General features: G+C 41.2%; 1 protein-coding gene across 1 annotated transcript in view; it reads left to right on the top strand.

Moving 5' to 3' along the window:
- The window catches only part of DNM3 (dynamin 3), a 514556-nt gene that overhangs the window by 396213 nt on the left and 90562 nt on the right, over positions 1–27781 (top strand). Inside the window, exons 20-21 of the mRNA XM_077453003.1 lie at positions 3617–3840; positions 8495–8740. Coding sequence (XP_077309129.1) covers positions 3617–3840; positions 8495–8740 — 470 coding nt within the window. The remainder of the gene's footprint in view (positions 1–3616; positions 3841–8494; positions 8741–27781) is intronic.

Here is a 27781-nt window from a genome sequence, read left to right as displayed (position 1 = left end):
CTAAGAGCAGTAAATAATTGATATGGGCTCTAACACTTCCCACTGTATGCTCTATCCAGAACTAAGTGAAAAAAAATCTGAAAGAATTTAACATAGTACTGAACCATTAAAGTAAGTATTAAATGTAAGTAGTAAATGCTCCAGATTAATGCAACCTTAACCATCTGTATAATATTCTCCATTACATTTTTCTTCATATATGTGCAAACATATTTACATAAGCTCCAGTACACCAAGCGCCACCTCCCAAAACTTCCAAGTAAGGGAGCAAATTCCTTGAGTATCAGTAACAAAAGGTGAGTGGAGGCGGTAGCAGCTGGCCCTCAATTACCTTTGAGGATGGAGCAGAAGAACGGCTTGCCTTGGGGCTGCATGTTTGCATTGATGCACACAGCCTCACAGCCACTGCTCTCCGGCATGCATGCAAGGGTGGCTCTTTAGGATCCTGCATAAGAACAGAGCCACTCTTTAAACATTGTAGCCAGTGCCTGGGGGACCATCTCATTTAGATACGAAATTAAAATATATAGCATTCAAGAATAGAATATATCAGACAGCAATTCAGCAGCATTTGAGATTGATAAAAAAGTAGGCTTTAACATCACTTTAACTACTTCAGCCCCAGAAGGATTTATCCCCTTAATGACCAGGCCGTTTTTTTGCGATACGCCACTGCGTTGCTTTAACTGACAACTGCGCAGTCATACGACACTGTACCCAAACAAAATTTCTTTCCCACAAACATAGCTTTCTTTTGGTGATATTTGATCACCTCTGTGGTTTTTATTTTTTGCGCTATAAACAAAAGAAGAGCTGCAATTTTGAAATAAACACAATTTTAAAAAAAATCTATTGCTATAATAAATATCCCTAAATTTAAAAAACTAAAATTTATCAGTTTAGGCTGATATATATTCTTCTACATGTTTTTCGTAAAAAAAAAAAAAAAAATTGCAATAAGCATTTATTGATTGGGGTGTGCAAAAGTTATAGCATCTACAAACTATGGGATAGATTTATGGCATTTTTTTAATTTTATTTTTTTACTAGTAATGGCAGCGATCTGCGATTTTTATTGGCACTGCAACATTGTGGCAGACAGATCGTACACTTTTGACCCATTTTGGGACTATTGGCATTTATACAGCGATCAGTGCTATAAAAATGCACTGATTATGATATAAATGTCACTGGCAGGGAAGTGGTTAACATTAGGGGGCGATCAAGGGGTTAAATGTGTTCTTTCACTGTGTGTCCTAACTGTCGGGGGGATGGGACTGACTGAGGGAGGAGATGGATCGTTGTGTTCCTGTGTATACTAGGAACACACGATCTGTCTCCTGTCCCCTGACAGGATGTGGATTTGTGTTTACACACACAAATCCCTGTTCTCGCTCTGTCAGGAGTGATCACGGGTGCCCGGCGGACATCACAGCCGCCAGGCACGCGCATCGGCTCCTTAGGGACGTGCCCGGCTCACCCCTTATACTCCTTAAAGTGCCTGCCGTACAGCTACGGCGATTTGCGCAGGAGTGCCAATTGATTCGATTGACGGCGCGCAGTCAGCAACTAGTTAATAAAAATAAATATTTGTATAAGTTCATCTAGTATTCGTACATAATGTATCTGTGAAACAGGACAGTAGTATTTGAAACAGCACTTTTAGCAAATACTATGTAAAAAAACTGAAATAATGATTCAAGCCCTTGGAAACATAACAGGCTAGTCAGTTCTTCTAGGTGGGAAGTGAATTTTAGTTCATATGCAGCAAGTTTGTATCAAGTTCCACAGTGGAGCACATGTGTATGTATTCAATTAAATGTCACATTAGAGGTGATTGAGACAGTAGGCAGAGTCGCTGTTTGAGTGCAGCCCGTGTTATAAGGAACATGTGTTCCTGAAATGCTTGCAAGCCTCCTAACTTCGTTTTATTAAATCAACTTGTTAAAGGAGACCAAAATTCCTCAATTGTCCTAAAAAAGAAGAAAATGAATACAATAAATACAATTCCTGACCAGATGTAAAACAGCACATGCTCATATGAAAGTTTTAGGAGACATATGTACAAAAATAGTGAATGAGGATTGATGTTATAAAAGATAAAAAGCCCTTTGTATCTATACAAGTCATCTTGACACTGGCAATTATAAGTGCATATTTGTTATGTGACTTGATTTCAGAATACACATATGTGGCTTGTACAAAACATGAAGCACCCTATCGTAATTTTTTTTGTTGCATCTTCCTTTACCTTTAGATCATCCTAAATTCAGTGCTTCACTGAATGTTTTCCAGATGAGTTAATGCTGATCTGTCTCCAAAGCTTCCAGCACTAGATTTGAGTAGACTGTGAAGCTCCACTCTAAATAGCTTTTTCTTGTTACACTTTATCTCATCAGTGTCCTGTTTGGATTGAGATCTTAAAATTTGAAAGGTTACTGCTTTAAAGGGAATTTCACTTTGCTTGTGCAAGTGGGAAAATACTTTGTATGGTTGCCTTAATTCAAATGGTCTCACTAGGGTCCATAAAATTATTATTTATTATTATTTATTTCAGGTAATTATATAGTGCCATCCATTTACACAGTGTTTACATATATATTGTATATTCTCACCCGTCCCAGCCCTCCAGAAGCTTACAATCTAACATCCCTAACTGACATTTATGCATACAGATACTAGGGCCAATTTAGACAGGAGCCAATTACCTACCAGCATGTCTTTGGATTCCTGGAGGAAACCCATGCAGGCACAGGGAGCACATGCAAACTCCAGGCAGGTAGTGTCGTGGTTGAGATTCAAACCAAATCAGCTGTTAGGTAAAGAACTATAAAAGCGGGTAAAATTTAATTTTTCTTCAGGAATTATTCCCTTATTTTTGGGATATGTGATGGAACAAGACTTTTCAATACCTTCTGTTCAAAGTAGGTTTTACTGTGCCACGTGCTAGTTCTTTGGGGGCCTTTTTGGTTACTTCAGTCCCTCCCCACCATACCTTCATGGTTATACTTTGTTGTTGGTTCTCAAGCCCTACTCTGTAAAAGAAATGGTTTCCTTACCCTGCACTGATGATGGCCAACAAACCTGAAACAGCTGTATGCAGTTTGCAATAAGTGACTCTATAATATAATAGGCTTTATCTATACTACGCCCTTGATGTTGTAGATATACAGTTAGCCATTTTGGTTAAAAGAAATTATTTGCATTGTTTTGCAGGCAAGGCAGGTAGCTCTTGGTCACATGGTCCATAAATATTACATTGCTATTGGGACTTTTCGTTCATGTTTTGTTCTTTTCTATATGGTTTGTTCTGTAACATCTTCTTCAATAATGTTTTCTCTAAATCATAGATATGGGGTTGATTTCCTGAATCTGGAGAGCTTAATTAAAGCTTAATTGAACAAGCTGAAGTTAGAAGCTGATTGGCTACCATACACAGCTACACCAGGTTTTGCACTCTCCAGTTTTAGTAAACCAACCCCATGATGTCTTTGGCCATCTAGAATTCAACCTTCTAAAGATCCTGAAACAATATTTATATACAAGGTGCTACAAGAAAATGTCTAATGGAGTACCTTATGTGGATTAATTTGTTTTTGTTATGTTTTTACAACAGGTAAAAGCATTTATCCACAGAGAACTGCTTGCTCAATTATATTCTTCAGAGGACCAGAGCAGTTTGATGGAGGAGTCAGCTGAGCAGGCTCAAAAACGTGATGAAATGTTGAGAATGTACCATGCTTTAAAGGAAGCTCTACAGATTATTGGTGATATCAGCACGTCCACCATTTCGACTCCATTGCCACCTCCTGTAGATGATTCCTGGATGCAGTTTCGCTGGTACAGATTATGGCTCAAGATCATATGTTTAATGTTATATATTTTGCATGGTTGAAATGTAATTGTTATGATCTATGAAAAATAAGTTACTACCCTTTCCTGGATGATGTGGCTACCAAGAACCCATTTTGTAATATTAAAGGATATTTCCACTCAAAAACACTCTAAAGTAAAAGCAAAACCTAACTAAAGCTAAAACACTTTGTACCATAAGCAATTGCCTTTTTCTCTACCTTTTTTCATACCTTGTTGCTTGTTACTTTTGAGTGCTGCTGAACTTTGGTAGCCCCTGTGTGGTCACTTCCTGTCTTATTTCACTCCAGGTATGACTATATGGCCCCTTTCACACAATCGGCCTGCTCAGATCTGCCTGTCCGTTTTTCAGGCGGATCTGAGTGGGCCAAACATTGACTTCTATGGGCAGGTGGATATCAGCGGAGATGTGTCAGCTGACACCCGCCTGCCATCCGATCCAACAAGATCTGCTCAAAACAGATGGAAGGTGATACGTTCGCCATCTGTCCAGTGGATTGGATTGGATGAGATCGGATGTAAACTGATAGGCTTTCCATTTTCTTCCAATCTCACCATAGAGAACAGCGGGGCTCTGACAGGTCTATCCCTGCACAGTGAGCAGAGAGGGACCTGTCATCTGCCTACTCAGCGGGCATCAACAGAGCGAGTCCACCCAGTGGTTTTGCTCCATGTGATTCATGTCTGATTTATGGTTTCTGACAGTAGGCGAAGGCCATGAATTCAGAAGATGCAGTCAATCCACTTGTTGGTAATATTTTTTCCAGATTGGATGAACAGGATCACCGCATGGATCAGTTTGCCATGGCATTACAAATGCTCCTGGGTCGCACGGCTCACCTGGAATCCCCCACTGTGGCTGCTCCAGTACAACCTGTGTTGTAGGCCATCCCTGCTTCTGCTCCAGTCTCTGTGGAGACACCCGCTTTGAGTATTACCTCTATAAGGCGGTATGCCTGGTTCCACTCCGCTTCCCCAGCAGTTTGGGGGCGATCCAGTCCAATGCAGAGGCTTTCTCAACCAGGTTAAAATATACTTTGAGATGCTGCCCCAGGTGTTTCCCATGGACAGAAGCAAAGTAGGTTTCGTGATATCTTTGCTTTCTGAGAGAGCCTTAGCCTGGGCAAACCCTCTATGGGAGACGCAAAAACCTTTTGTCTTGAGTTACCCTGAATTTGTGCCCTCCTTTAAAAGGGTATTTGACGTTCCCGCCTGCTCTGCTTCTGCTGCCAAGTGCCTCATGTCCATCAAACAGAGCACGAGAACTGTTGTCTATTATGCCATTGAATTCCGTACTCTGGCAGCAGAGGTTGCTTGGAACAATGAGGCCCTCATGGCTGCTTTTTCTCATGGTCTTTCAGATACCATCAAGGATGAGATAGCAGCCCAAGATATACCCACTGAGCTGGAGAAGTTGATCATGTTTGCCATCCTCATTGACTCCAGACTCAGAGAAAGACTCTCCTTTAAGGACCGATTGCGGAAGCCTCCTGTACATTTGTCTCTGAGCTTTGCAGTCCCACACTTGCCTCCCTCATTTCTCATGCCTCCTGGTACCAAGTTGGTCAGTGAAGATGAACACATGCACTTGGGCTTCACACGTCTCTTTGTGGATGAGAGAACCCCTAGGAGGAGAAAAAGATTGTGCCTTTATTGTGGCCAGGCAGGTCACTTTTTGAAGTCTTGTTCTACCCGTCCAGGGAACGCCCAAACCTTGAAGTCCTGTAAGGGACAGTCCTTAGGTGGCATTGTTTTGTCCCCAGTTATTAAGAAAGAAAAGCCCCTGGTTTCGGTTACCCTTTCTTGGGCTAAGTCGTCCTTCGAGATTCAGGCTTTAATCGACTCTGGGGCTGCAGGCCTGTTCATTGATGCTGCCTTTATAGCAAAGCACTTGATTTCGCTGCAGCTGCATGACACTCCACTTGCCATTCAGTCTCTTGACGGGAGACCTCTACAGACTGCCCATGTGACTCATGACACTGTTCCGATGTCCATGACAGTAGGGGCTCTTCACCATGAGATAATCCAATTCCAAGTTATTTCCTCACCTAAGTTTCCGCTGTTTATTGGTTACCCTTGGTTACAGAGGCACAACCCCTCTTTTGATTGGCTCTGTGTTGAGGTTCTCTCCTGGTCACCAAAATGCAGTAAGACATGCTTCCAGAAAGAAGGCAAGGTACTGTGCACCTCTTTACTCTCCTCCCTGCCAGTGGAGTTCTGCTAAATTCCAGAGTGTGCCATATTACTCCCCTTTTTTCTGTTTTGCCATTGTTGACTCCCGTAGATTCTGTGGATGCATACAGTACCTGGTGCATTGGAAGGGGTACAGTCCAGAGGAATGCTCTTGGGTCTCATCCTCGGACGTACATGCCCCTGTCCTCCTCTGTAAAATTGCTGCTCATCAGTCCTGCCTATATAAGCCGTCCAGCCCAGATGATCTCTGCCTTCGCCTTGGTCAACATCACAGAGACTATCTCCTGCATTCCTGTTAAGACTTGCTTGGCTGACATTTCCTCTGGCTCCAGATCCCGCTTGCTGTTCCACTACACTGATCCCTGGCTTCCTGACTTTCTGGCTTGTCTGACTATCCGTTCTGGTTACCGAACTTTGGCTATGGTTTGACTACCTTTGTTCTATTTACTTTTATTATTAAACAAGTGTGATTTAACTGTACTTCTGTCTCAGTCTGATTCATGGTTTCTGACAGTGTGGCACTTTGATCTTCAGACTCAAATATTACATTCACATTCTGCAGTTTCTGTTGCAGTTCCTCAGTTCACAGAAGCAGCCCACAGATTACCTAGACAGCCCATTAGGATACCACCAGTTCAGTTTTACCATATACACCAATAGCATTAAATTATTATCTACCTAAGCTTCCAGCGCTATCAGATTAGCACTTCAAACAATACAAACCTGACAAAGGTCCTATCCCTGCTACATGACCAGAATGAAAAAAGTCTTTATATTCACTTTAAACATTTTTTTCTTATTTTTATTTTCCTCTAATATCCAAGGCTATCTGAACTCAATGCAGTAGGAGGAAAAAGGTTTATAAAAAGAACTGCAAGAATTAGAAAGTACAGTGGGAAAAAAAAAATATTCTGTCAATCATACTTACCTCCATACTGTCCTTACTGGGATACAGCTGTCTGAACACCCTGCAGTGGTTCTTTTTGTTGATTACTTCCAGTCTCTCAAAGTTACATAAATTGAAATACATTTTAGCTGGTCCCATAGACTTCTGTGGTGCCAACTACTTCCATTTGAAGTCACTTGCAGGAACCAAAAGTAATAAACTAACGATACTACTCCACTGACAGTCAGGATTTGCTGAATGCTGCATCTCATTAAGGGCAATAGAAGGGCAAATGTAATTATTAAAACAGTCCAGCAGTCCTATCTGAAAATAATCTCAAGAGTTATTTAACTAAAGGTAGCCATTCAAGTGGAAGGGAGAGTTGCATTCAACATGTGGAGAAATATTTAAGGGATCCACTGGTGGTTAATCCTCCGTGCTGTAGCTACAGGCTGGGGACTCTATATTATAAGTACAGAGATCTTCTGATGTGTAAAAACTATCAATGTTTTGTTTTCTTGATGTTCAGATGTACCTCTGCTACTTGTGTCTGTAAATTTTTGAGCATGTTGACCCTTGAACGTGGTCAATGGACCATGGAACATATTATCCTGAGAAATAGAGATTGCTCAAATTGACATTGGAGCACTTATGTCTTTATTTTTAGTGCTTTTATCATGGACTAGTCCTTCAGCATTCCCATGCTTACATAAGAGGTTAATAAATCAACTTTGGTTCAATGCAATAACTCCCACAACAAGTATTGAGATGCCTCCAAACAGCTTAAATTTTCAATCAGTTTTAATTAAATACTGTAGTGTGCAATTACTATACCCCTCTCATAGCCTACATATAAATAAGTTTGTGTGTAACATACCTCCTAAGTGCCCCAGGAACTTACAATCCCAAGATGCTCAGTATGCAGATTTTAACTTTTTGCTCCAAAGTTGGAACTGACTGACATCTTCCAACTGAGCCACTAGATTACAGCGGTGCCCAGGAGTATAACAATGTAGGGACCACTCAATGCCTGTGGCTACGTATTACTTTTAACTTGAATTTATCTAGAGTACGACAGTTGCCCTTTAGGCTGGTTTTGGTGATTATTGTTCAGAGATTTCTCCAGGTTATGTATTCAATCTGTTAGCTTTTACAGAACACAAGTGAAATAAATCTAAGCAATTCTTACTCAAATTTTAAAATGTTTTACTTTGACTAAGGGAAGTAGCAATAATATAATATAAAGATAGTCATAGAAACCCAGTTTTACCCACAGTGTTATTAGTTCAGATCATGAGCACACAAATTTCCCGTCATGTTGGGGGATCTCCACAACCAGTGATTTCCCCCACAGAAAAATGAATGCCATGCAACTTGGAAAGGACAGTGGTAGACAGTCTAGCAGTTCTTTATTTGTGATGAGGATGCATACTCCCCCCCCCCCTTCCTTGTTATCCTTGATGATAGTTGAGCCTATAGGTTTTCATAGTCTGATTATATTTGGAAGATATAACTATTTTACTTGTTCTACTGTTTTTATAGGTCACCACCTGCCAGTCCACCTTCTCAGAAAAAAACGTCTCAGCATTCTACTCCAACAAGACCGTCTTCTTCACTGTCAAGTCGTGGTTTTGTTACTGCTGTACAATCACTGAGCTCTCAGCCTGCGGCTCCACCAGTACCCTCTCGTCCAGGAGCCATATCTTCTTTTTCAAATGCTAATGATTCACTTTTGATGCCCCCACAGATACCCTCTCGCCCATCACGTGCACCACCTGGTGTCCCCAGGTATTACCATTTACAGTCATTTCCTTTTTCATGGTGTATTGTATATAGGTTGTTGTTTTTTTCTAACAGAACAGACAGTTCTGTCAAACTGGTACTAAAGCACTAAATGTTAGCCAGTGTCAACCCAATTCTGAATTTTCAGTTATGTAGGATTTGTCATTCTTTAAAACCAACCCAATCAACAAATAATATTTAGGTCCACACAAGGAACCTCTGTTCAGCTATAGAGGCAACACCCACTTACAATTTCCAGTAATATGGTTTATTTGTCTGGCATAGCTACTACCACTGTTTGAGCTGTGTTGAAGGAAGGAGGAAATTTGCCTAAATTATTTCTATTTTTTGTTTACATAATCGTGCTATGATTTCCGTTCATACCTTTTATGACACATCTAATGTAATCTAAATAAGTATACAAGGAAGTTTCTTTATAGTAGCCCTGAATTGATATTGGGATCCAGGAAATCGAAGTGCGACTAAAGAGGCATTAAAACCCAGAATTTGTTTTAGTGCATATAACATAACTGAGTACATAGAGCAACTATGTTCCTGGAGTGGACCTTCTTATGGATAGTCACAAGAAAAAGTAAAATCGCCATTGAAAAGGATTGAAACGACATAAAAAAGACAGATATACTCTTCCTTGGAGGGTTTTCATTCCGAGAATTTTCTCACTTTTCCTCTCTCCAGAACTCTCCTCCTAGAAGCCATTTTAGGAAAGGGCAGAAGATTCACTCTCCCTTCACTTCTTCACATTTTATTCCATATCAGTCGTATGTAAAAGCACACTAAATTAAGTTTCTGGTAAAAAAGCATTCCAAAGTTATTAAATTTTTTTTTTGAAAAAACAAAAAGTTAAATCTTTGTGGTAAAAAAAAATATAAATAAAAAAAAAAATACAGAAACATAACAGCCAAGGGAAGGGAGGTGTAATTAGGACTGATTGGTGTTAACAAAGGTTTGTTAAGGAGTTGAATAGGCATACTTTTTTTTAGTTTCTCTGACTAATCTCAAATGCAGCTCAAACATCACACCTTTGGTCTACATATCAATAAATACCCAATACAATGCAGTGCTTTACCCTAAACCTAATTACATCTCCTCTGCTATGGAATGCTCTACCAATCAACATCCGCCTGGAAGAAAAAACTCAAGACCTTCCTCTTTTAGCAGATGATCAAAGCTCGCCACAGCGCCTAGAGGCGATTCAGTTCGCATTGTGCGCTATATAAGTATTTCATTCATTCATTCATTCATAACATGCAATATATTAGCCAAAAAACCTTCATATAAATATAAAATAAATCCCAACTTAGTAAAGAATATACAAATTCATGTGAACTGATAAATCTCAAATAACCATATTCATATATATGAAAAATCGACAGTAAAATTATATACAGAATGAATCATGCAACAAAAACATCAATAAATCCACTATAATAGTGCAAAATTCATCAACTCCACTGAGAAATGTGTACAGCATCAAAAAACATCTGTGATTTTTCAATTAAAACCCATATAATTAAAACTTCCCTTTCAATAAATAAAATGCTTCAGTGCTCCTCCACACTGGACATGTGAAAATGCTTTGAGGTTGATTTACTAAAACTGGAGAGTGCAAAATGTGTGCAGCTGTGCATGGTAGCCAAACCGTTTCCAAATTCAGTTTGTTCAATTAAGCTTTGACAAAAAAAAACTGTAAGCTGATTACTATGCATATCTATACTCAATTTTGTGCACAATCAACCTCATTGTGTAATAATCCTTATGTTGTGCCACACAAACTGTGATGATGGGTGTCCACTCACCTGGGCAGTAGGACCCCTAATTGAAGGAGGTCTTAGGCAGCCCATACATTATTCTTTTTTTTTTTTTATTGGACTAGCAGGCTATAGCTGGTGGCATTGGTCGATCAGGAAAAACCTAACAGGGCAGTTGTACAGAAGTTGATCCGTAGACTAACTCCTATACAACCAGCCTGCCCATACATGGATGAAAATTTGGCTGGTTCAGTAGAATTTCAATCCTGCTTTAAATGCTACAGACACCTACTGGACAGCCACTCCACCACTTTCCTCCTTCAGAACACATGGCTAAGACCCCAAGTGATCTGCAGAGCTGAATACCTTTACAGGGCTAACAATTCTCCTCTGCTCCACCACTCGTATATCATACCAAATATAGGTGAATAGAAAACAACTCATAGTGCTCTCTGTAAAATAATTTATTAACGATAAAAACAGAATGCACTTTTATACAGCACAATCAGCGATAGATCATTGATTATGCCACGCAGCATGAAATCTTTATAAGCAGAGACAAATACCACCATCCGTGCTCCTGCTGATAGCACCCAGACTGGCTCCTTTCCATGTAGCATGACATCACAGACAGGCCTAACACATTACATCTATGGAGACTTCTTCTGAGGACCTCGGAGCACAGTAACATCTAACAGTGTCCTCCCGCCCAGACTGACAATGCTACTGTCCATGAGGGTAGGGTGGGGCACTCTAATACAGGAGATGTACTACTGGTCAGATCACCTGGTGAGAACAGAGGGTTTTAGCTAAGGCCAGGTTCACATATGCGCTGCCGCAGATTCAAGCCTGGGGTCAGGTGCGTGTCTGTTCACCGGTTCAGGTGTGAATCCGGTCCAAATTTGTACCTGAATTCACACCTGAACCAGACCAAAACACACACAGGATCCTTCTGCAATCTGGATCGTGGCCACTCCGGACCTGTGTGAACTGGCTCCATTGAGAGCTGATCATACTAGCCTGTCATGCAAATTGGATGCAGGTAAAACTGCATCCAATTCACATATATGTGAACCCAGCCTAATGCAGCCACCATATCTGATAAGTGGCAAGCTGCAATGTATTACATTTTTGGTTTTTGGGTTTAATACTGCTTTAATCCTTAATTTAACCCTCAGCACTAAATTAATCTATTCTAGTCTGTACTAACCTTGTCCTCACCAAAGCTACGTGTCCTTCCTAAACAAGGATCACTGCGGTTGATTTCCAAAAACTGGAGAGTGCAAAATCTGGTGCGGCCGGGAATAGTAGTCAATTAGCAACTTCAGTTTGTTCAATTAAGCTTTGACAAAAAACCTAGAAGCTGATTTCTTTGCAGATCTGCACCAGATTTTGCAATCTCCAGTTTTATACTCTATTATAGGCTTTCATCCATAATAACCAAAAGTCAATAAGTAAAGTCCACCAAAATTGTGCAAAGTAAAAGTATTGAAATCTTCTACAATTGAGATAAATATCAATCACACTTATGTAAATATCCAGCCGTTCAGGTATGGAATGTCACCAAGTATCTCCCCAAGATTTATAAATGGCCATTATCATATGAAAAAAGCAAAGATATCCTCCAATGGTTCAATAACCAAGTAAACTAAAATTTATTGACAAGTAGAAAGCCACTCACATGTTAAAAACAATTACATTGCATGTTAATCAAAGGTGACATCAGGCCCTGTCTCTCTATGTGATAGACTTGTATTGGCCTCACCACCACCAGACACCACAGACTAGCTCCACATCTACTTCCAGGTTCCAGTCCTGGCGTTGGCCATAAGTTTGTATTGCATACGCACAATCACACTTTTTAGGCAACAAATAAGAACATAGTGATGTTTCAACGTACTGACTACACTTCAAAAGAGGATATTAGATTACTCCAGCCCCACCTTTGGTCAACTTCTGTATTGTTGTCTGATCTTTTGCATTGGTTCTGAGCATGTGTGTTTGTACCTTGTACAAAAGTCCGATGGTTTTGTGTACACACGATTGGACTTTGCTCCATCGGGCTTATGTTGTCAAAAAGTTTGTCCGTTCGCACAGCCAACAAAAGTCTGATGAAAATCAAAAAAGTTTGTCCGTCGGAGCGTACACACGGTCGGATGTTGCTCCAAAACAGCTAATTTGCATGTTTGTTGTCAAAAGGTCTGATCGTGTGTACGGGCCTTTAGAAAAGAGTGATCATAGACACTTTTTTTGCCAGGCAGCATCAACCAATAAGATTTTCATTTTGCATCATGGTAGGTTTTTTTTCCTGTGATGCCTTGACAAAAATACACCATATAAAATATGACCTTCTTGGGAGCCAGACGTTCCACCTGGTACTTGCATAAGATTACTCATCACAAGTGTAGTCTCTTTTTATAGAGTGAAGGAAGTCATCTCTGTCATTATAATGTATTAACAATATATAATTCAGGTATTAGAATGTGACCTATAGCCTCAAATATATAAAGTAATTGTATATTAAAATGATATGAACGTTTTTTTGGGAGGCCCTTTCATGAAACGCTACATTCCTCTCTCTCATTGTGCTACTTTATCCCAGTAATTCTCTTCTAGCCCAACGCTCAGTACTGTAGTTCCTGTCGGAGTATTATGTGTCTCTCTCACACAAGAACATTTTCTTTTCTGGCCCTTCTGTCATTCCTTTGCACTTTCAAAATAGAGTTATTTCACCCCCCTCCTCACATTTCTCCCGCTGAGACCCCTTTGCTGGAATGTTGAAACCAGGACACGCAACCATTCATCATTAAGTAGGAAATCATTTTCTTCTTGGTTAACAAAAGCAGCTCTTGCATTTCGTACAGTATGCTCTTAGTTTCCACTTGTTTTCTTATGCTTGTATATAATCTAGAAAAACCTTTCAACTGTCAGATGAATATGACACCTGAAAACAATTCCTGCTATGTAAACCTGTTTATTTCAACATAGAGTCTCATTGAGAATGGGGTTTGTTGCATGAGGAGCGACAATTACTGTGACATATGGAGGGGATTTACTTAAACTAAAGAGTGCAAAATCTGGTGCAGCTCTGCATCGGAACCAATCAGCTTCCAGGTTTTTTTGGCAAAGCTTAATTGAATAAGCTGAAGTTAGAAGCTACCATGCACGGCTACACAAGTTTTTCACTGTATAGGTTTAGTAAATCAACTTCATGGCGACATTTTCATCCTTAAAGCGGTATTAAACCCAAAACCAAAAATGTGATATATTGCAGCTCACCAATCCTAAGCCCTTGTACAAAAAATCGGAGATTCCGACGGAATGTGTCCGATCGGAGCGTTTTGTCGGATATTCCGACTGTGTGTGGTCTGCATCGGACTGTTTCCGTTGGACCAAATTTTCCAACTTGCCGGAAATATTTTCCGACAAAATGCTCCGATCAGATATACTCCGATCATGTGCAGAGAATTCCGATCGGACAAAGTGCCACGCATGCTCAGATCAAATTCCTACATCAAAGCTATTGGCTACTAGCCTGAACATAGTCCCGTTGTAACGAAATAACGTCATCACGTTCTGAATGATCGGATTTTCCGACAACTTCGTCCAACCGTGTGTATGCAACAGTTTCGGACAAGATTTGGTTGTCGGAATCTCCGACCGTGTGTACAAGGGCTTAGATATGGTGGACACATTCGTTTTCTTTTTTTTCCTCTGTATTCACCTGGTGATCTGGCCAATAACACAATTTGTGTATTAATTAACCTCCCTGGCGGTATGATTATTTCAGATTTTAGGTGCTGAAAGCGGTACAATTATTTTGCATGGAAATTTGGCATTTTATATTGTAGTCCTGTAATTCTTAGGAATAACTCACTTAAATCTGTCCAAACCAGAGTCTAGCAGACATCCCGGGTAGGATAATGTTTGAAAAATGAAATCATAAATTATAATATAATAAATAACTATAAATAATTATACCAAATAATAATATAACAATAATAAAAATTATTTAATAATGTAATCAAATCAAAAACACTGAAATTTGCTCAGTTTTGTCACTGTCATTACTTTTCAGTATTTGATGACGGATCTCCCCACAAATTGCTATCGCTCAATTCTGCGAGTGATTCTAATTTATTGTCGCTGTTTTCTAGCTGGTCTAAAATCATTTTTGATGTAAAGGGACAGTTTTGGTTGCTATGGACAATCTCCAGTTTCCAGACATAAATAACAGTTTTTATAAGATAAAACTGCATGCAGGGCACTGGGCAGACCACTAGGGACAAAGGGGATGTGAAATAATTACATACAGCAATGTAATCTGTAAGATTACATTGTACTGTATGCAATTTGTGTGTTTTACTTTTTTAATTTGGCGCCGTTCTTCGTCCCCATGCGTCGCAACGCTTGCAGGGAACGGAGCTCGGCTCTGTGATAGATTGAGCGAGACACGGCTCGCTCGTACAGCGTGGGGACATCGCTGGATCCAGGGGACAAGGTAAGTAAACCTCTCCCTGCATTCAGCAATGCGATCCCGAGTCTGGTTCGGGCTACCGCTTTTGGGGTTAAGGTGCCTACATTCTGGATGAAGGAGTAACAGAGACACCTTTGGGCAGCAGTATTATCATTCTGGGGGGAGGGGAGTGATACGAAAATCAGACAAAAAGTTTTGTCCGACGAACGATCTGCCAATTTTCGGATTGTTAGTATGGTGCTTTCAACAGCTGATTCCATTTTTTCATCAGACAAAACCTGGATGAGCAGATTATCCATTTTTTGTAACTCAACGTCTGATTTTTGTTTAATTAGTACGGTTTTCAAATTTAAAAAATCATAAGTGTAATACTACGCATGCTCAGAAAAAAAAGAATACATGCAAAACGAGTCAACACATGACCTCACTTCTGAAGTTGTATTTTGTCATACGAGAATTTTCGTATGGCGAGTAACCTCTTCACTTTTGACATGAGACTAGCAGGCAACAGAAAACGGATGTTCGGTCGTCTGAAAATCTGATCGTGTGACAAGGCTTTGGATACAGTAGCAGATATAGATACACTAGATAAATTGTAGCCAAACTCCAGTTAACACCTTTGAGGGGAAAAAACTGAAGCACTTTTGTTCCTTTTAGGATAAAGGTTTTATATAAATAAAAAATAAATACTGAGCATTGTAAGCACCTATGTCAGCGGCAAATGGTTTTTATCAACCCACTAAAGGTTGGTATACACGGAATGAAATTCGCCCTGTTCCTATTTTGATCTGTGCGTACCACTGTCTGTGTAACAGAAGCTGATCTAACGATCGGGTTCTGCCGAATGGTCAATCAGAGATTGCAGTCAATGGCTGCTGTGCTGATTTGTGTGTTCTGACTTGGGTGGGTCTCCACTCTCAGAATACAATAGTGCACCAAGGGGAATCAATGCATCCACATTGCTTTTTGCTCCTACTGGTTGAGCAAAAAGAAACAAAAACTGTCCATATATACATTGCTTAACTGCTACATCTGCAGCACAGCTTGCTCTATTGAAAAACAACAGACTTACTAGCAGGATCACCAGGTGTAAATAAAAGAAAGAAAGCCTGAAAAAGAAAACACGAATGCAGCAACCACAACAAAGAACTGGTAAGCTGCAATATCATAAATGTTTGCTTTTGGGTTTAATACTTCTTTAACATATGGTAGCATACAGCAGAACTAGCACTGGTAGCAAGGTTATTTCAGAGAAATGGATGCAAATATGAAGTTTACAACCATATTTTTCCCCCTTAAAGTGGTACAATTATTTTGCATGGAAATTTGGCATTTTATATTGTAGGCCTGTAATTCTTAGCAATAACACTTACAACTGTCCAAATAAGAGTCTAGTAGATATCCTGGGTATGATGAAGTTTGAAACACAAAATCATAAATTATAATATAATAAATATAAATAAATTTAAAAATGATTAATATAATAATAATAAAATTAATTTCCCCACAATTCACTATCGCTCAATTCTGCAAACGTTCTAATTTACTAATAGCTGTTTTCTAGCTGGTCTAAAACCACTTTTCACGTGAAGGGACACACTTTGGTTGCTATGGACAATCTCTAGTTTCCAGGCAGAAACAGTATATACAATATAAAACATGCAGGGCATTGGACAAAGCACTGGGGACAAAAAGGATGTGAAATAATTTCATACAGTAATGTAATCTGTCAGATTACACTGTACTGTATGTATTATGATTTTTCACCTTTTTGAATTTGCCGCCGGGCTCCGCCCCCGTGTGTCGTGGCACTCTCATGGAACGGAGCCCGGCATAGAGAGGCATCGCAGGATCCTGGGGACAAGGTAAGTATACCGCACCAGGATCCTGCAATGCAATCCCGATTGTGGCTCTGAGTTACCGCTAATGGTGCTGAAATTTAACCCTGAGCCACACTCGGGAAAACCACCAGGAAGGTTAAATATCATGTTTTACTAGATTACCAGCCAAACACCTCACAGTAGAAAATTGATATGCGTACATGTTTAATTGCCAGAATTTTTGTAAATCTGTTGAGCCAGTCTTATGGTTCACACATCCCTATCACGGTGCAGCCAATGTGGCAACTTCACTACTCACTTTTGTAGCTTTGTAGCTTGCTGTGTGTCCCTTGTCTACTCATTGAACTATAAGCCCTCGTTCACATGGCGCGATTTGACATGTGATTTGACATGCCAAATCACAGCCTATTGTCGGCAACAACTTTGCGGCGCCACACCGATTTCCAAAAGTAGTTCCTGCACTACTTTTGGCGACTTCAGGGGCCAATAGACATCTGTCCACGAACCCTGTTTGACTTCTATTGTGCTTGAGATTGTGGGAAGATGCAATAAGACAGTTAGGGAGGAGATATCAAATGTACATTTTTATTAAATGGTTTACACAAAATTTGCACAGACACATAAAAGGAAAACAAAAACAAATACATTTTCCATATGAGGAGCACATAGCAATAAGAGACAATACAGTCTACTACAAATTGTAGAACATTGTAGAAGATCAAGTTTTGTTAAATCAGTAAAAGACCAAACAACTGAAAAAAACAGTGCCATTCAGTATTGATAATACTAACCAGGAAGAAAAAGGAAAAACAAGAAAGCAAAAACAGAGAAAAAAAAGGAGAAAAGAGAAGGGAGAACCCAGGCGTGAAGCCGACTACCACAATATTTCACCTGTAGACACTGCACTAAGAAGTAAGGGTCAAAGAAAGAACTGAGGTTTATCTGAGCCAGAGAAACTGATCCAGGTAGACCAAAGTTCCACAAACTCAGGCCCCTTTCACAAGGAGCAGAGCAGCTCAGCGGGAGATCGCTCTCACTCTATTGATCTCTGCTGAGCTGGCGGATGACAGGTCCTTCTCCACTCACTGTGCAGGGATGGACCTGTCAGAGCTCTGCTGTCCTCTATGGCAAGATTGGATGAAAATGGAATCCGCTGAACAAATGTATGTTGTCGGATTTTCCAATTGTGTGTACACAAGTCCATCGGCCAAAAGTCCTAAGTGCAAACACGCATGCTTGGAAGCAGAAGCGGTCGGTCTTGTAAACTAGCGTTCGTAATGGAGAATTAACATTCGTGACGTCGCAATTTATGAAATCTCCAAATGCAGCGCACATTCTCTTCTTCTTTAATGGGATAATAATGAAGCTGCTTTGCTTGTGATACTGATGGAGTTATTGCAAACACATTTTCAAATGCTTTTTTTTCCTTTTTTTTATTTGTAAAAATTACCACAACGCCATTATCTTGTAGTTTATAAGATCAAAGATACAACTATGTTGGTGTCCCTTGTCAATTTTACATTGTATTTTTTAAAATGTAACTGCCTACTCCCAAACTGTCATTTGAAGTAAAACACAAAGCCAAGTATTATTCTCCACAATTTTTTTATTGTGCATTAAAAAAATAAAAAATAAAAAATAGACATGCTATCTGCCAATAGAACTTAACCAAAAAGTGCATTTAATGCATCCAAAAATATAGAAAATATATCAAATCAAATCATTATTCAACCAAAAAAATTGTGTCAAAGCAATAACTCCAAGGTCAATAATAAATAACACGTTATCTCCTCCGATTCTGCAAAATGTCTGGTTGACAAACGGGCGTTCAGAAACTAACTGAAAAACACAAATGAAAAACGCGAACTGAAAAGCGCTAAATGAAAAATGCGAAAAGAAAAGCATGAATCAACACTCACCAAACCTCTACTAACATGATATTAGCAGAAGGAGCCCAAAGGGTGGCGCTAAAGAGCTGAAAAACCACGTAGTATGTCACTACGTTCGTAATTGTTGGCCAACATTTGTGTGACCGTGTATATGCCGAACAAGTTTGAGCCAACACCATTCGGACAATTAATAATATAATATGAAATAATAATAACAAATAATATAATAATAATAACAAAATGCATTCAATAATGTAATCAAATCAAAAACACTGAAATTTGCTCAGTTGCAGAATAGTCGCTGTCGTTACTTTCAGTTACTTTCAGTCTGATGGCGAATTTCCCCACAAATCACTATTGCTCAATTCTGCAAGTGATTCTAATTCACTATCGCTGTTTTCTAGCTGGTCTAAAACCAATTTTGATGTAAAAGGGACACTTTTTGGCTGCTATGGACAGTCTCAAGTTGCCAGGCAGAAAGAACATTATATATAATATAAAACTGCAGGCACTGGACAAAGCATTAGGGACAAAAGGGATGTGAAATAATTTGATACAGTAATGTAATCTGCAAGATTACAGTGTATTATTATTATTATTATACAGGTTTTATATAGCGCCAACAGTTTGCTCAGCGCTTTACAACATAAGGGCAGACATTACATTTACATTACAATTTGGCACAAGAGGAATAAGAGGGCCCTGCTCGTTAGAGCTTACAATCTAAAAAGGAAGGGGCAATTGATACAGGAGGTAATTACTGTGGGGGATGAGCTGATGGGGGAAGTAAAACAGTGTTAGTTAGAAGCAGGATAGGCTTCTTTGAAGAGAAGGGTTTTCAGGGATCGTCTAAAGATGGATAGATTAGGGGACAGTCGGACAGATTGGGGTAGGGAGTTCCAGAGGATAGGAGAAGCTCTGGAGAAATCCTGGAGGCGAGCATGGGAGGAGGGGACAAGGGAGCTAGAGAGCAGGAGGTCTTGAGATGACCGAAGAGGGCGGTTTGGTTGGTATTTTGGGACCAGGTCAGTGATGTAGCTGGGGGCAGAGTTATGGATGGCTTTGTAAATTATTGTTAGTACTTTGAATTTTATTCGTTGGGTGAGTGGAAGCCAGTGCAGGGATTGGCAGAGAGGGGTGGAGGACACTGAATGGCTGGTAAGGTGGATGAGTCTGGCAGCGGCATTCATTATGGACTGGAGGGGGGATAGCCTATGTAAAGGTAATCCAACGAGGAGGGAGTTGCAGTAGTCGAGGCGAGAGATGACCAGGGAGTGAATTAGAAGCTTGGTGGTGTCATTAGTTAAAAAGGGGCGTATTCTGGAAATGTTGCGGAGGCTAAGGCGGCATGATTTGGACAGGGCTTGTATGTGGGCCTGAAAGGACAGTTCGGAGTCTAAGGTTACCCCTAGCACCTTGGCATGTGGGGATGGACTGATAGATGTGCCATTGATCTTGACAGAGAAGTCAGGTGAAGGGGTACGTGGGGGAGGAATTATTAAGAGCTCGGTTTTAGATAGATTAAGTTTGAGGAAGTGGTGTGACATCCAGGCTGATATGTCTGTTAGTAGATCAGCGATGCGTGAGGAGACTGATGGGGTGAGCTGAGGGGTAGAGAGATAGATTTGGGTGTCATCAGCATATAAATGGTAGCGAAAGCCATGGGAGGCTATCAGCTGACCCAAGGAGGATGTGTAGATCGAGAATAGTAGAGGTCCAAGGACAGAACCTTGGGGGACCCCAACGGTAAGAGGAGTTGGAGAAGAGGAAGTGGAGTTGTAAGTGACACTGAAGGTGCGATGAGATAGGTAAGATTCAAACCAACGGAGAGTGCAGTCATGGAGACCAAGCAAATTGAGTTTTTTGAGGAGGAGGGGGTGGTCAACTGTATCAAAGGCAGCAGAAAGGTCCAAGAGTAAGAGTATGGAATAATGACCGTTGGTTTTGGCTGTTAGTAAGTCGTTGGTGAGTTTTAGAAGGGCAGTTTCTGTGGAGTGCTGTGGGCGAAATCCAGACTGAAAAGGATCGAGAAGGTTATTTTCAGTGAGGTGGTTGCTCAGTCGGTTATAGACTAAACGTTCGAGGAGTTTGGAGGCAAAAGGGAGTAAAGAGATGGGTCTTAAGTTGTTAAGATTGGTGGGGTCTGAGGCCTTTTTTGGTATGGGAGTGACTAGTGCATGTTTTAGAGGGTTGGGGAAGATGCCAGTAGAGAGTGAGAGGTTGAAGATATGAGTTAAGGAGTGTAGGATTGAGTCAGATGGTGACCGTAGTATTTGAGAAGGAACAGGGTCCAGGGGGCAGGAGGTTAGGCGGGCATTAGAAAAAAGTTTAGTGACTTCCTCTATAGTAGCTGGGTCAAAAGAGGAAAGTATTGATTGTGCAGGAGGACAGGGAGTGTAAGGTGAGGGAGATGTCTGTAGAGCGGAGATCTCGAGACGAATCGTCTCAATCTTATTTTTGAAGTGATAAGCAATCTCCTGGGCAGTGAGTAAGTTAGTGGGTGGGGGTAATGGAGGACGAAGTAGAGTGGTAAAGGTAGAAAAGAGTTGACGGGGACTGCGTGAGAGGGTGTTAATGAGAGTGATAAAGTAGGTCTGTTTGGCAGCGTGCAGGCAGGAATGGTATTTTTGGAGGGCAGATTTATATTGGCTGAAATCTTGCTGTGACTTCGTTTTACGCCACAAACGCTCAAGAGCACGGCTACGTTTTTTGAGGCTTCTGGTATTGTCTGTCTGCCAGGGTTGCAGCGGCCGGGGCTTGATTCTGTGCGTAGTAAAGGGGGCCAAGGTATCCAGGGTGGATGACAGCGAACTGTTGTAGACAGAAGTAGCCAAGTTGGGGCAGGACAAGGAGGAGATTTTGTCGTAGAGACAGTCTGTAGCAGAGAAAAGAAGAGAAGGGTTAAGATGGCGAAGGTTTCTACGGGTAATAGTTTGGTAGTTGGAAGGCAAGGAGGAGGCAGACAAGGAGAGATTGAAACTAATAAGGTGGTGATCAGATAGAGGAAAAGGAATATTGGAAAGGGTGTGCGGAGTGCATAGGTAGGAGAAGATAAGGTCAAGGCAGTTGCCAACAGAGTGAGTGGAAGCACTTGTCCATTGTTTTAGATCAAAAGAGGAGGTTAGGCTCAGCAGCTTAGAAGTGGCAGGAGTGTTAAGATTAACAGGGATGTTAAAGTCACCAAGAATGAGTGTTGGAATTTCAGAGGAGAGAAAGTAGGGTAGCCAGGCAGAGAAGTCATCAAGGAAGTTTGATACCGGTCCAGGGGGGCGATAGATCACAGCAATTCTCAATGAAACCGGAGAAAATAGGCGAATACAGTGAGCTTCAAATGAAGAGAGGGACAGAGAGGGGGGTGGATGAAGAACCTGGAAAGTGCTTTGAGGGGATAGGAGAATTCCAACACCACCTCCTTTCCGTCCACTAGGCCTGGGAGAGTGAGTCCACAGGAGGCCACCATAGGAGAGAGACGCAGGAGAAGGAAGGTCAGATTCTTGAATCCAGGTCTCAGTAATTGCAAGTAGGTTCAGAGAGTTAGTGATAAATAGGTCATGGACAGTGGTGAGTTTGTTACAAACAGAGCGGGCATTCCAAAGGGCACAGGAGAAGGGGAGGCTGGCTCTAGGCTGAAGAGGAATAGAAATGAGATTGTGTGGATTGCAGCTGCTAGCAGAGGATGGGCTGTGCTGGGTATGTTGGCCGAAGGTAAATGATTGTGGTCCAGGATTTGGGGAAATATCTCCAGAAGTTAGGAGAAGCAGAAGGGTGAGAGAGGTGATATGGGAGTGTGACTTATGTGGGGGGACACGTCCCAATGGCCTGCAGGCTTTATTGGTACAAGGATTTAGCGTTAGCAGGAGCTGATGAGTGCAGTAATAAGGTGAAGACAGGAGTGAGGGAGATATATATAAGCTGTGGGGTGGAGAAGGTGGGTGAAGGAGTGAGAATTTAAGCAGAGACGATGCAACTGTGAGAAGGAAGAATAGAGAGTGCATGATACAGAGTGGTGAGATTGGGAGGAAGCATGAATAAGAGAAGAAAAGTTTGGAGAATCAGGTCACCTGTAGTCTGCTGTGTATTTTCGCTTTGTGCATTCGCTGAAGTGCTGAGCAGAAGTGCAATACTTAATCCAATATGAAATACTTTATCCAAGATGTTAGTAGCCAATGCAACCCCATGCCTGTGCAAACCCCTTGCCTGGGCATCCCCTATGTTATGCCTGATTTTATACTGAATTTGGGTGGGGGTTTTGCCAATTAATTAGTCAGGATTGCATAGGAGGAACACATGGCTAACAGAATGAACTTCTCACACCAAGACTCACTACAAGACACAGCAAGAGAGCAGAAAAGGTCAGTGCCATAAAGATAAGAACATCTCCTAAATTTTAGGTATAGTGAGACAATAAGAAAGTTAAATAAACATCATTCTGATATGGACAGAGGTAAAGAATTTGACAGCAGCATAGATCATCAAAAGCACATTACACAGAACTAGCAGGATGTTCCTAGTTGCAATTAAAGGTGGAAGTTGTGAGCTGACACATACCTGTGGGAGGAGAGAAGGAGTTATGTTAGATAGTGTACTGTATGTGTTTTGTTTTTTGCACTTTTTGAATTTGTCGCGTCGCAACGCTCACAGGGAACGGAGTCCAGCACAGTGATGAATCGGACAGCCCACAGACAGCAGGGAGATGCAGGATCCTGGGGACAAGGTAAGTAACTGGATCCTGTGATGCAATCCTGAGTGTTACCGCTTTTGGTAGTGAAAATTCACCCCGTGACACACTCGAGATTACCGTCAGGAAGGTTGAAGTAGAAGTAAAGGCAAAACTTTTTTTTTTCCATTTTAGATAGTGTAAGGGAGGATTATAACCCCTGTAAGGTTTATTTTTCCCATCTGTATCCTTTTTGGTATTTTCCTTTGCATCCTGTCTCATAGCCAAAACAGGAAGTGAGAATAAATCCCTAAAAATTAAGGGAATTCTACTTCTGCTCTGGGGACAACCCAAAATTTGTGATTTTCTTTTACTGTCATCTTCTGTGATAATGGTAAATACGACAAATAGAGATAGTGAATCTTCCTAACAGGGGCACAGACAACAATAAAAACCTACCACTTATTCTAATCACTCTCCACTTTGCCTTTAGTTATGCCTTAAAAAGATGGACTTCTCACAATCTTCTTCAGAAAGAATATGACCCAGCTCCCTCTCTCAGTCTCTGAGGCAATGGGGGTTAATTGGAAACGCATGTGATAGCAGAATGTTGTATATTTGAGATTAGGGATGGAGCGAACGGTTGTTTGGAAGTTCCGCAAACAACGAACATTATGCGGTGTTTGCAGCAAATTCAAAAGCCGCAGAACCCCGTTAAAGTCTATGGGACACGAACATGAAAAACCAAAAGTGCTCATTTTAAAGTTCTTATATGCAAGTTATTGTCGTAAAAAGTGTTGGGGACCAGGGTCCTGCCCCAGGGGACATGTATCAATTCAAAAAAAGTTTTAAAAACGGAAGTTTTTTCGGGAGCAGTGATTTTATTAATGCTTAAAGTGAAACAATAAAAATGAAATATTAATTAAACTATCGTGCCTCGGGGGTGTCTATAGTATGCCTGTAAAGTGACGCAGTTTTCCCGTGTTTAGAACAGTACCACAGCAAGATTACATTTCTAAAGGAAAAAAGTAATTTAAAACTGATCGCGGCTATAATGAATTGTCGGGTCTCGGCAACATAGATAAAACTCATTGAAAAAACTGCATGGGTCCCCCCCCCATCCATTACCAGGCCATTTGGGTCTGGTATGAACATAGAATAAGAGGAACCCAGAACCAAAAAAAAAAAAAAAAATTTGTGGGCGTCCCCAAAAAATCCTTACCAGGTCCTTATCTGAGCACACAACCTAGAAGGCCGCAGGAAAAGAGGGGGGGCCAGAGAGTGCCCCCCAAATCGTACCAGGCCACATGTTGATGGGGACAAGGGCCTCATTCCCACAACCCTTGCCCAGTGGTTGTGGGGGTCTGCAGGTGGGGGGTGTATCCAAATCTGGAAGCCCACTTTATCAAGGGGACCCAGAGATCCCAGCCTCCCCCCTATGTGAATTGGTAACAGGTACATTGTACCCCTACCATTTCACAAAAAAAAGTGTCAAAAATAGTAAAAAAGACAGAAGACACTTTGGGACAAGTCCTTTATTAAAAAATAAAAATGTCCCATGATGTAGATCCATCTCACACCACCCGAGACGAAAAAAGGGAAAAAAATCCACAACAGCTCCGCCTCCACTCTGTGACGTAAACGGGTGACCCCGCCTTCCTATGACATCACGTGGCATCAGAGGGGGGCGGGGTCACCCGTTTACATCACCGGGTGGCCCTGCCCTCAGCTATATAACAGCTTTCAAGAAGCGTCACTCAGCGGGAGCCTTCCATGGAGGCGGAGCTGTTGGGGCTTTTTTTTTATTTTATTGGTCTGTTGGACGCCATGAGATGGATCTACATTGCAGGGCATTTTTTTTTCATAAAGGACTTGTCCCAAAGTGTCTCATCTCTTTTTTACTATTTTTGACACTTTTTTCGTGAAATGGTAGGGGTACGATGTACATGTTACCAATTCACATAAAGGGAGAGGGTCTCCTTGTTAAAGGGGGCTTCCAGATTCCGATAGGCCCCTCACCCATAGACCCCCCACAACCACCGTGCAAGGATTGTGGGGATGAGGTCCTTGTCCCCATCAACATGGGAACAAGATGCTTTGGGGGACTACTCATTGAGGGCATGTGGCCTGGTACGAATCAGGAGGGGGCTCTTTTCCTTCGGCTTGCCAGGCTGCGTGCTCGGATAAGGGTCTGGTATGGATTTTGGGGGGGACCCCTACTCCATTTTTAAAAAACAATTTGGCACAGGATTCACCTTAATATCCATACCAGACCCAAATGGCCTGGTAATGGACTGGGGGGGCATGCCATTTTTTTCAATGAGTGTTATCTATATTGCTGAGACCCGACAATTCCTTATAGCCGCAATCAGTTTTAAATTACTTTTTTTCCTTTAGAAATGTAATTTTGCCATGGTCCTGTTCTAAACACAGGAAAACTGTGCCATTTTACAGGCATACTATAGATGCATCCCACAGGCACGATATCTAAAGGAATATTTCATTTTATTGTTTAACTTTAAGCATTATTAAAATCACTGCTTCCAAAAAATGTCCACTTTTAAAACTTTTTCTTGCATTGATACATGTCCCCAAACACTTTTTAATGAGAATGACTTGCATGTAAGCCTTTAACATTAGCACTTTAAATGTTTTCATGTTCGTGTCCCATAGACTTTAATGGTGTTCCTGTGTTCGTCCAAATTTTTTGCCTGTTCGCAAGTTCTGGTGCAAACTGAACCAGGGGGGTGTTCGGCTTAGCCTTATTTGAGATATTTGTAAAAAGTATATCCCCGGGGGGTGGAAGAAGGCTGCAAGAGTGACAGAGAGTATGGACTGCTGAAAGTTGAATAAATTAAACTGAAACACTTTTAACTACAAATGTTGCCACTAACACAGTCACAGTATATCAAAATATACTAGGCTTCTTTAAGACATGTGAATAGGGGCGGTTCCGTGGTTTTAAGGAAGTCCCCCATATGCAGGGATGCTACAACTAAACAATAGAATCCATCTTGAACTTTCAGATTTTGAAATTAATATGCAAGACTTTAATATCTCCGACTGGTTGTACCCTACCCTTCTTGTGCACCATAAAGCGATTTCAGCAAAACCTCTGAAACTTTCCTGCAGTAAGAAATGGGATCACCGCCCCCTGGGCTAGCCAGCAGTTCACAAATGCCAGAAGCCGCCCAAACCCCTCTTGCCTCCCATGCACACACACTTTAAGTTGGGCAGGTTAATGTGTGTAGGCACCTCAAATGCACACAGACCACCACATTAGCCTCCAGCAGTGACCCCAGTACAGAGAAACACTCAGCTACACTACCAACCATGCATCTGTGTTTTTTAAAGGGTTAGGTGATATAAAGATCCCCTCAGCTTCTCCCAAAGAGAGAGTAGGGAAGGGGATTGGACAGAAAGAGTGGGGGTAGAAGTACAGGAGCATTTCTCACAGCCCCTTCAGCACAAGTCCTCCCGGAGCCAAAGCCATGTGCCATGATACTATAGACCACCACTGTCCAGAGCCAAGGCATGTAAGGGGAACACTGTAAGAAACCAGCAGGCATATGTCATATGTGCCCTCTAGTACAAACAGAACGTGCACAAGCAATGTATAACATCTTCACAAAACCTTTATTAAGAAAAGTAAAATATTTTTAATATTCTTTGTAGACTCACTTTTGTAGTGTAAAATAGCATCAACCCACAGCACAGATTAAATCTTTTTAGTAGATCCTGTTGCAAAGCATGCAGATGCCGTCTCTAGTGTGCATTACCCTACCCAGTTTCAATGGCGAACTCCTTGAAAAAAAAACAGACTACTCATTATGGAAACTAGGCCATCGCAGTTGAACCCTCCTGGAGAATGGCGTTGCATGCACTCGTTGGCTGCAACTGGGGCCACTACCAGGATCTGTTTTATCTGGCCTGTTAAACAGCCAGTGATTTGCCTGAAGAAAACCAAAGGATCTTGGGATTTCCAGGAGGAAATTTCCATATCTTAAAGTGATTGTAAAGTCTTGTTTTTTTTCTATAAAAATAACAAAAATGTTATACATACCTGCTCTGTGTAGTGATTTTGCACAGAAGAAGAGACAGCACCACTTCTCAAGAGTCAGTAGGATATAGCAAGCAGTTCTAAATCCCCAGTGGAATAATTCTTCTCTGCTTAAGGGAATTTTTTAGAGAAGGCTCAGGGTTGTCTAGCTCAACTAAAATAGGATGGCGCAGACTCCTTCAGATGACCCATTGACTTCAATGAAGAGGGGTTTGATGATGTAAGTCTTGTTATGCCAGGTCTGTATTAGATGGTTTGCCTCAAGGTACAGAAGGCTTTAATTGGTTTGGAAGGCCAGTGCTTGGGGTTTGCACCTTTCCAAGAGAGCGGTAATGGATGCAACATGAACAGGGT

This window comes from Lithobates pipiens, unplaced genomic scaffold, assembly GCF_037356315.1.
Source record: "Lithobates pipiens isolate NorthernLeopardFrog02 unplaced genomic scaffold, aLitPip1_a1.2 Scaffold_23, whole genome shotgun sequence".
In the NCBI taxonomy this organism is placed as follows: Eukaryota; Metazoa; Chordata; class Amphibia; order Anura; family Ranidae; genus Lithobates; species Lithobates pipiens.
Note: the sequence above shows the minus strand (reverse complement) of the source record. Positions and strands in the feature narration are given on the sequence as shown.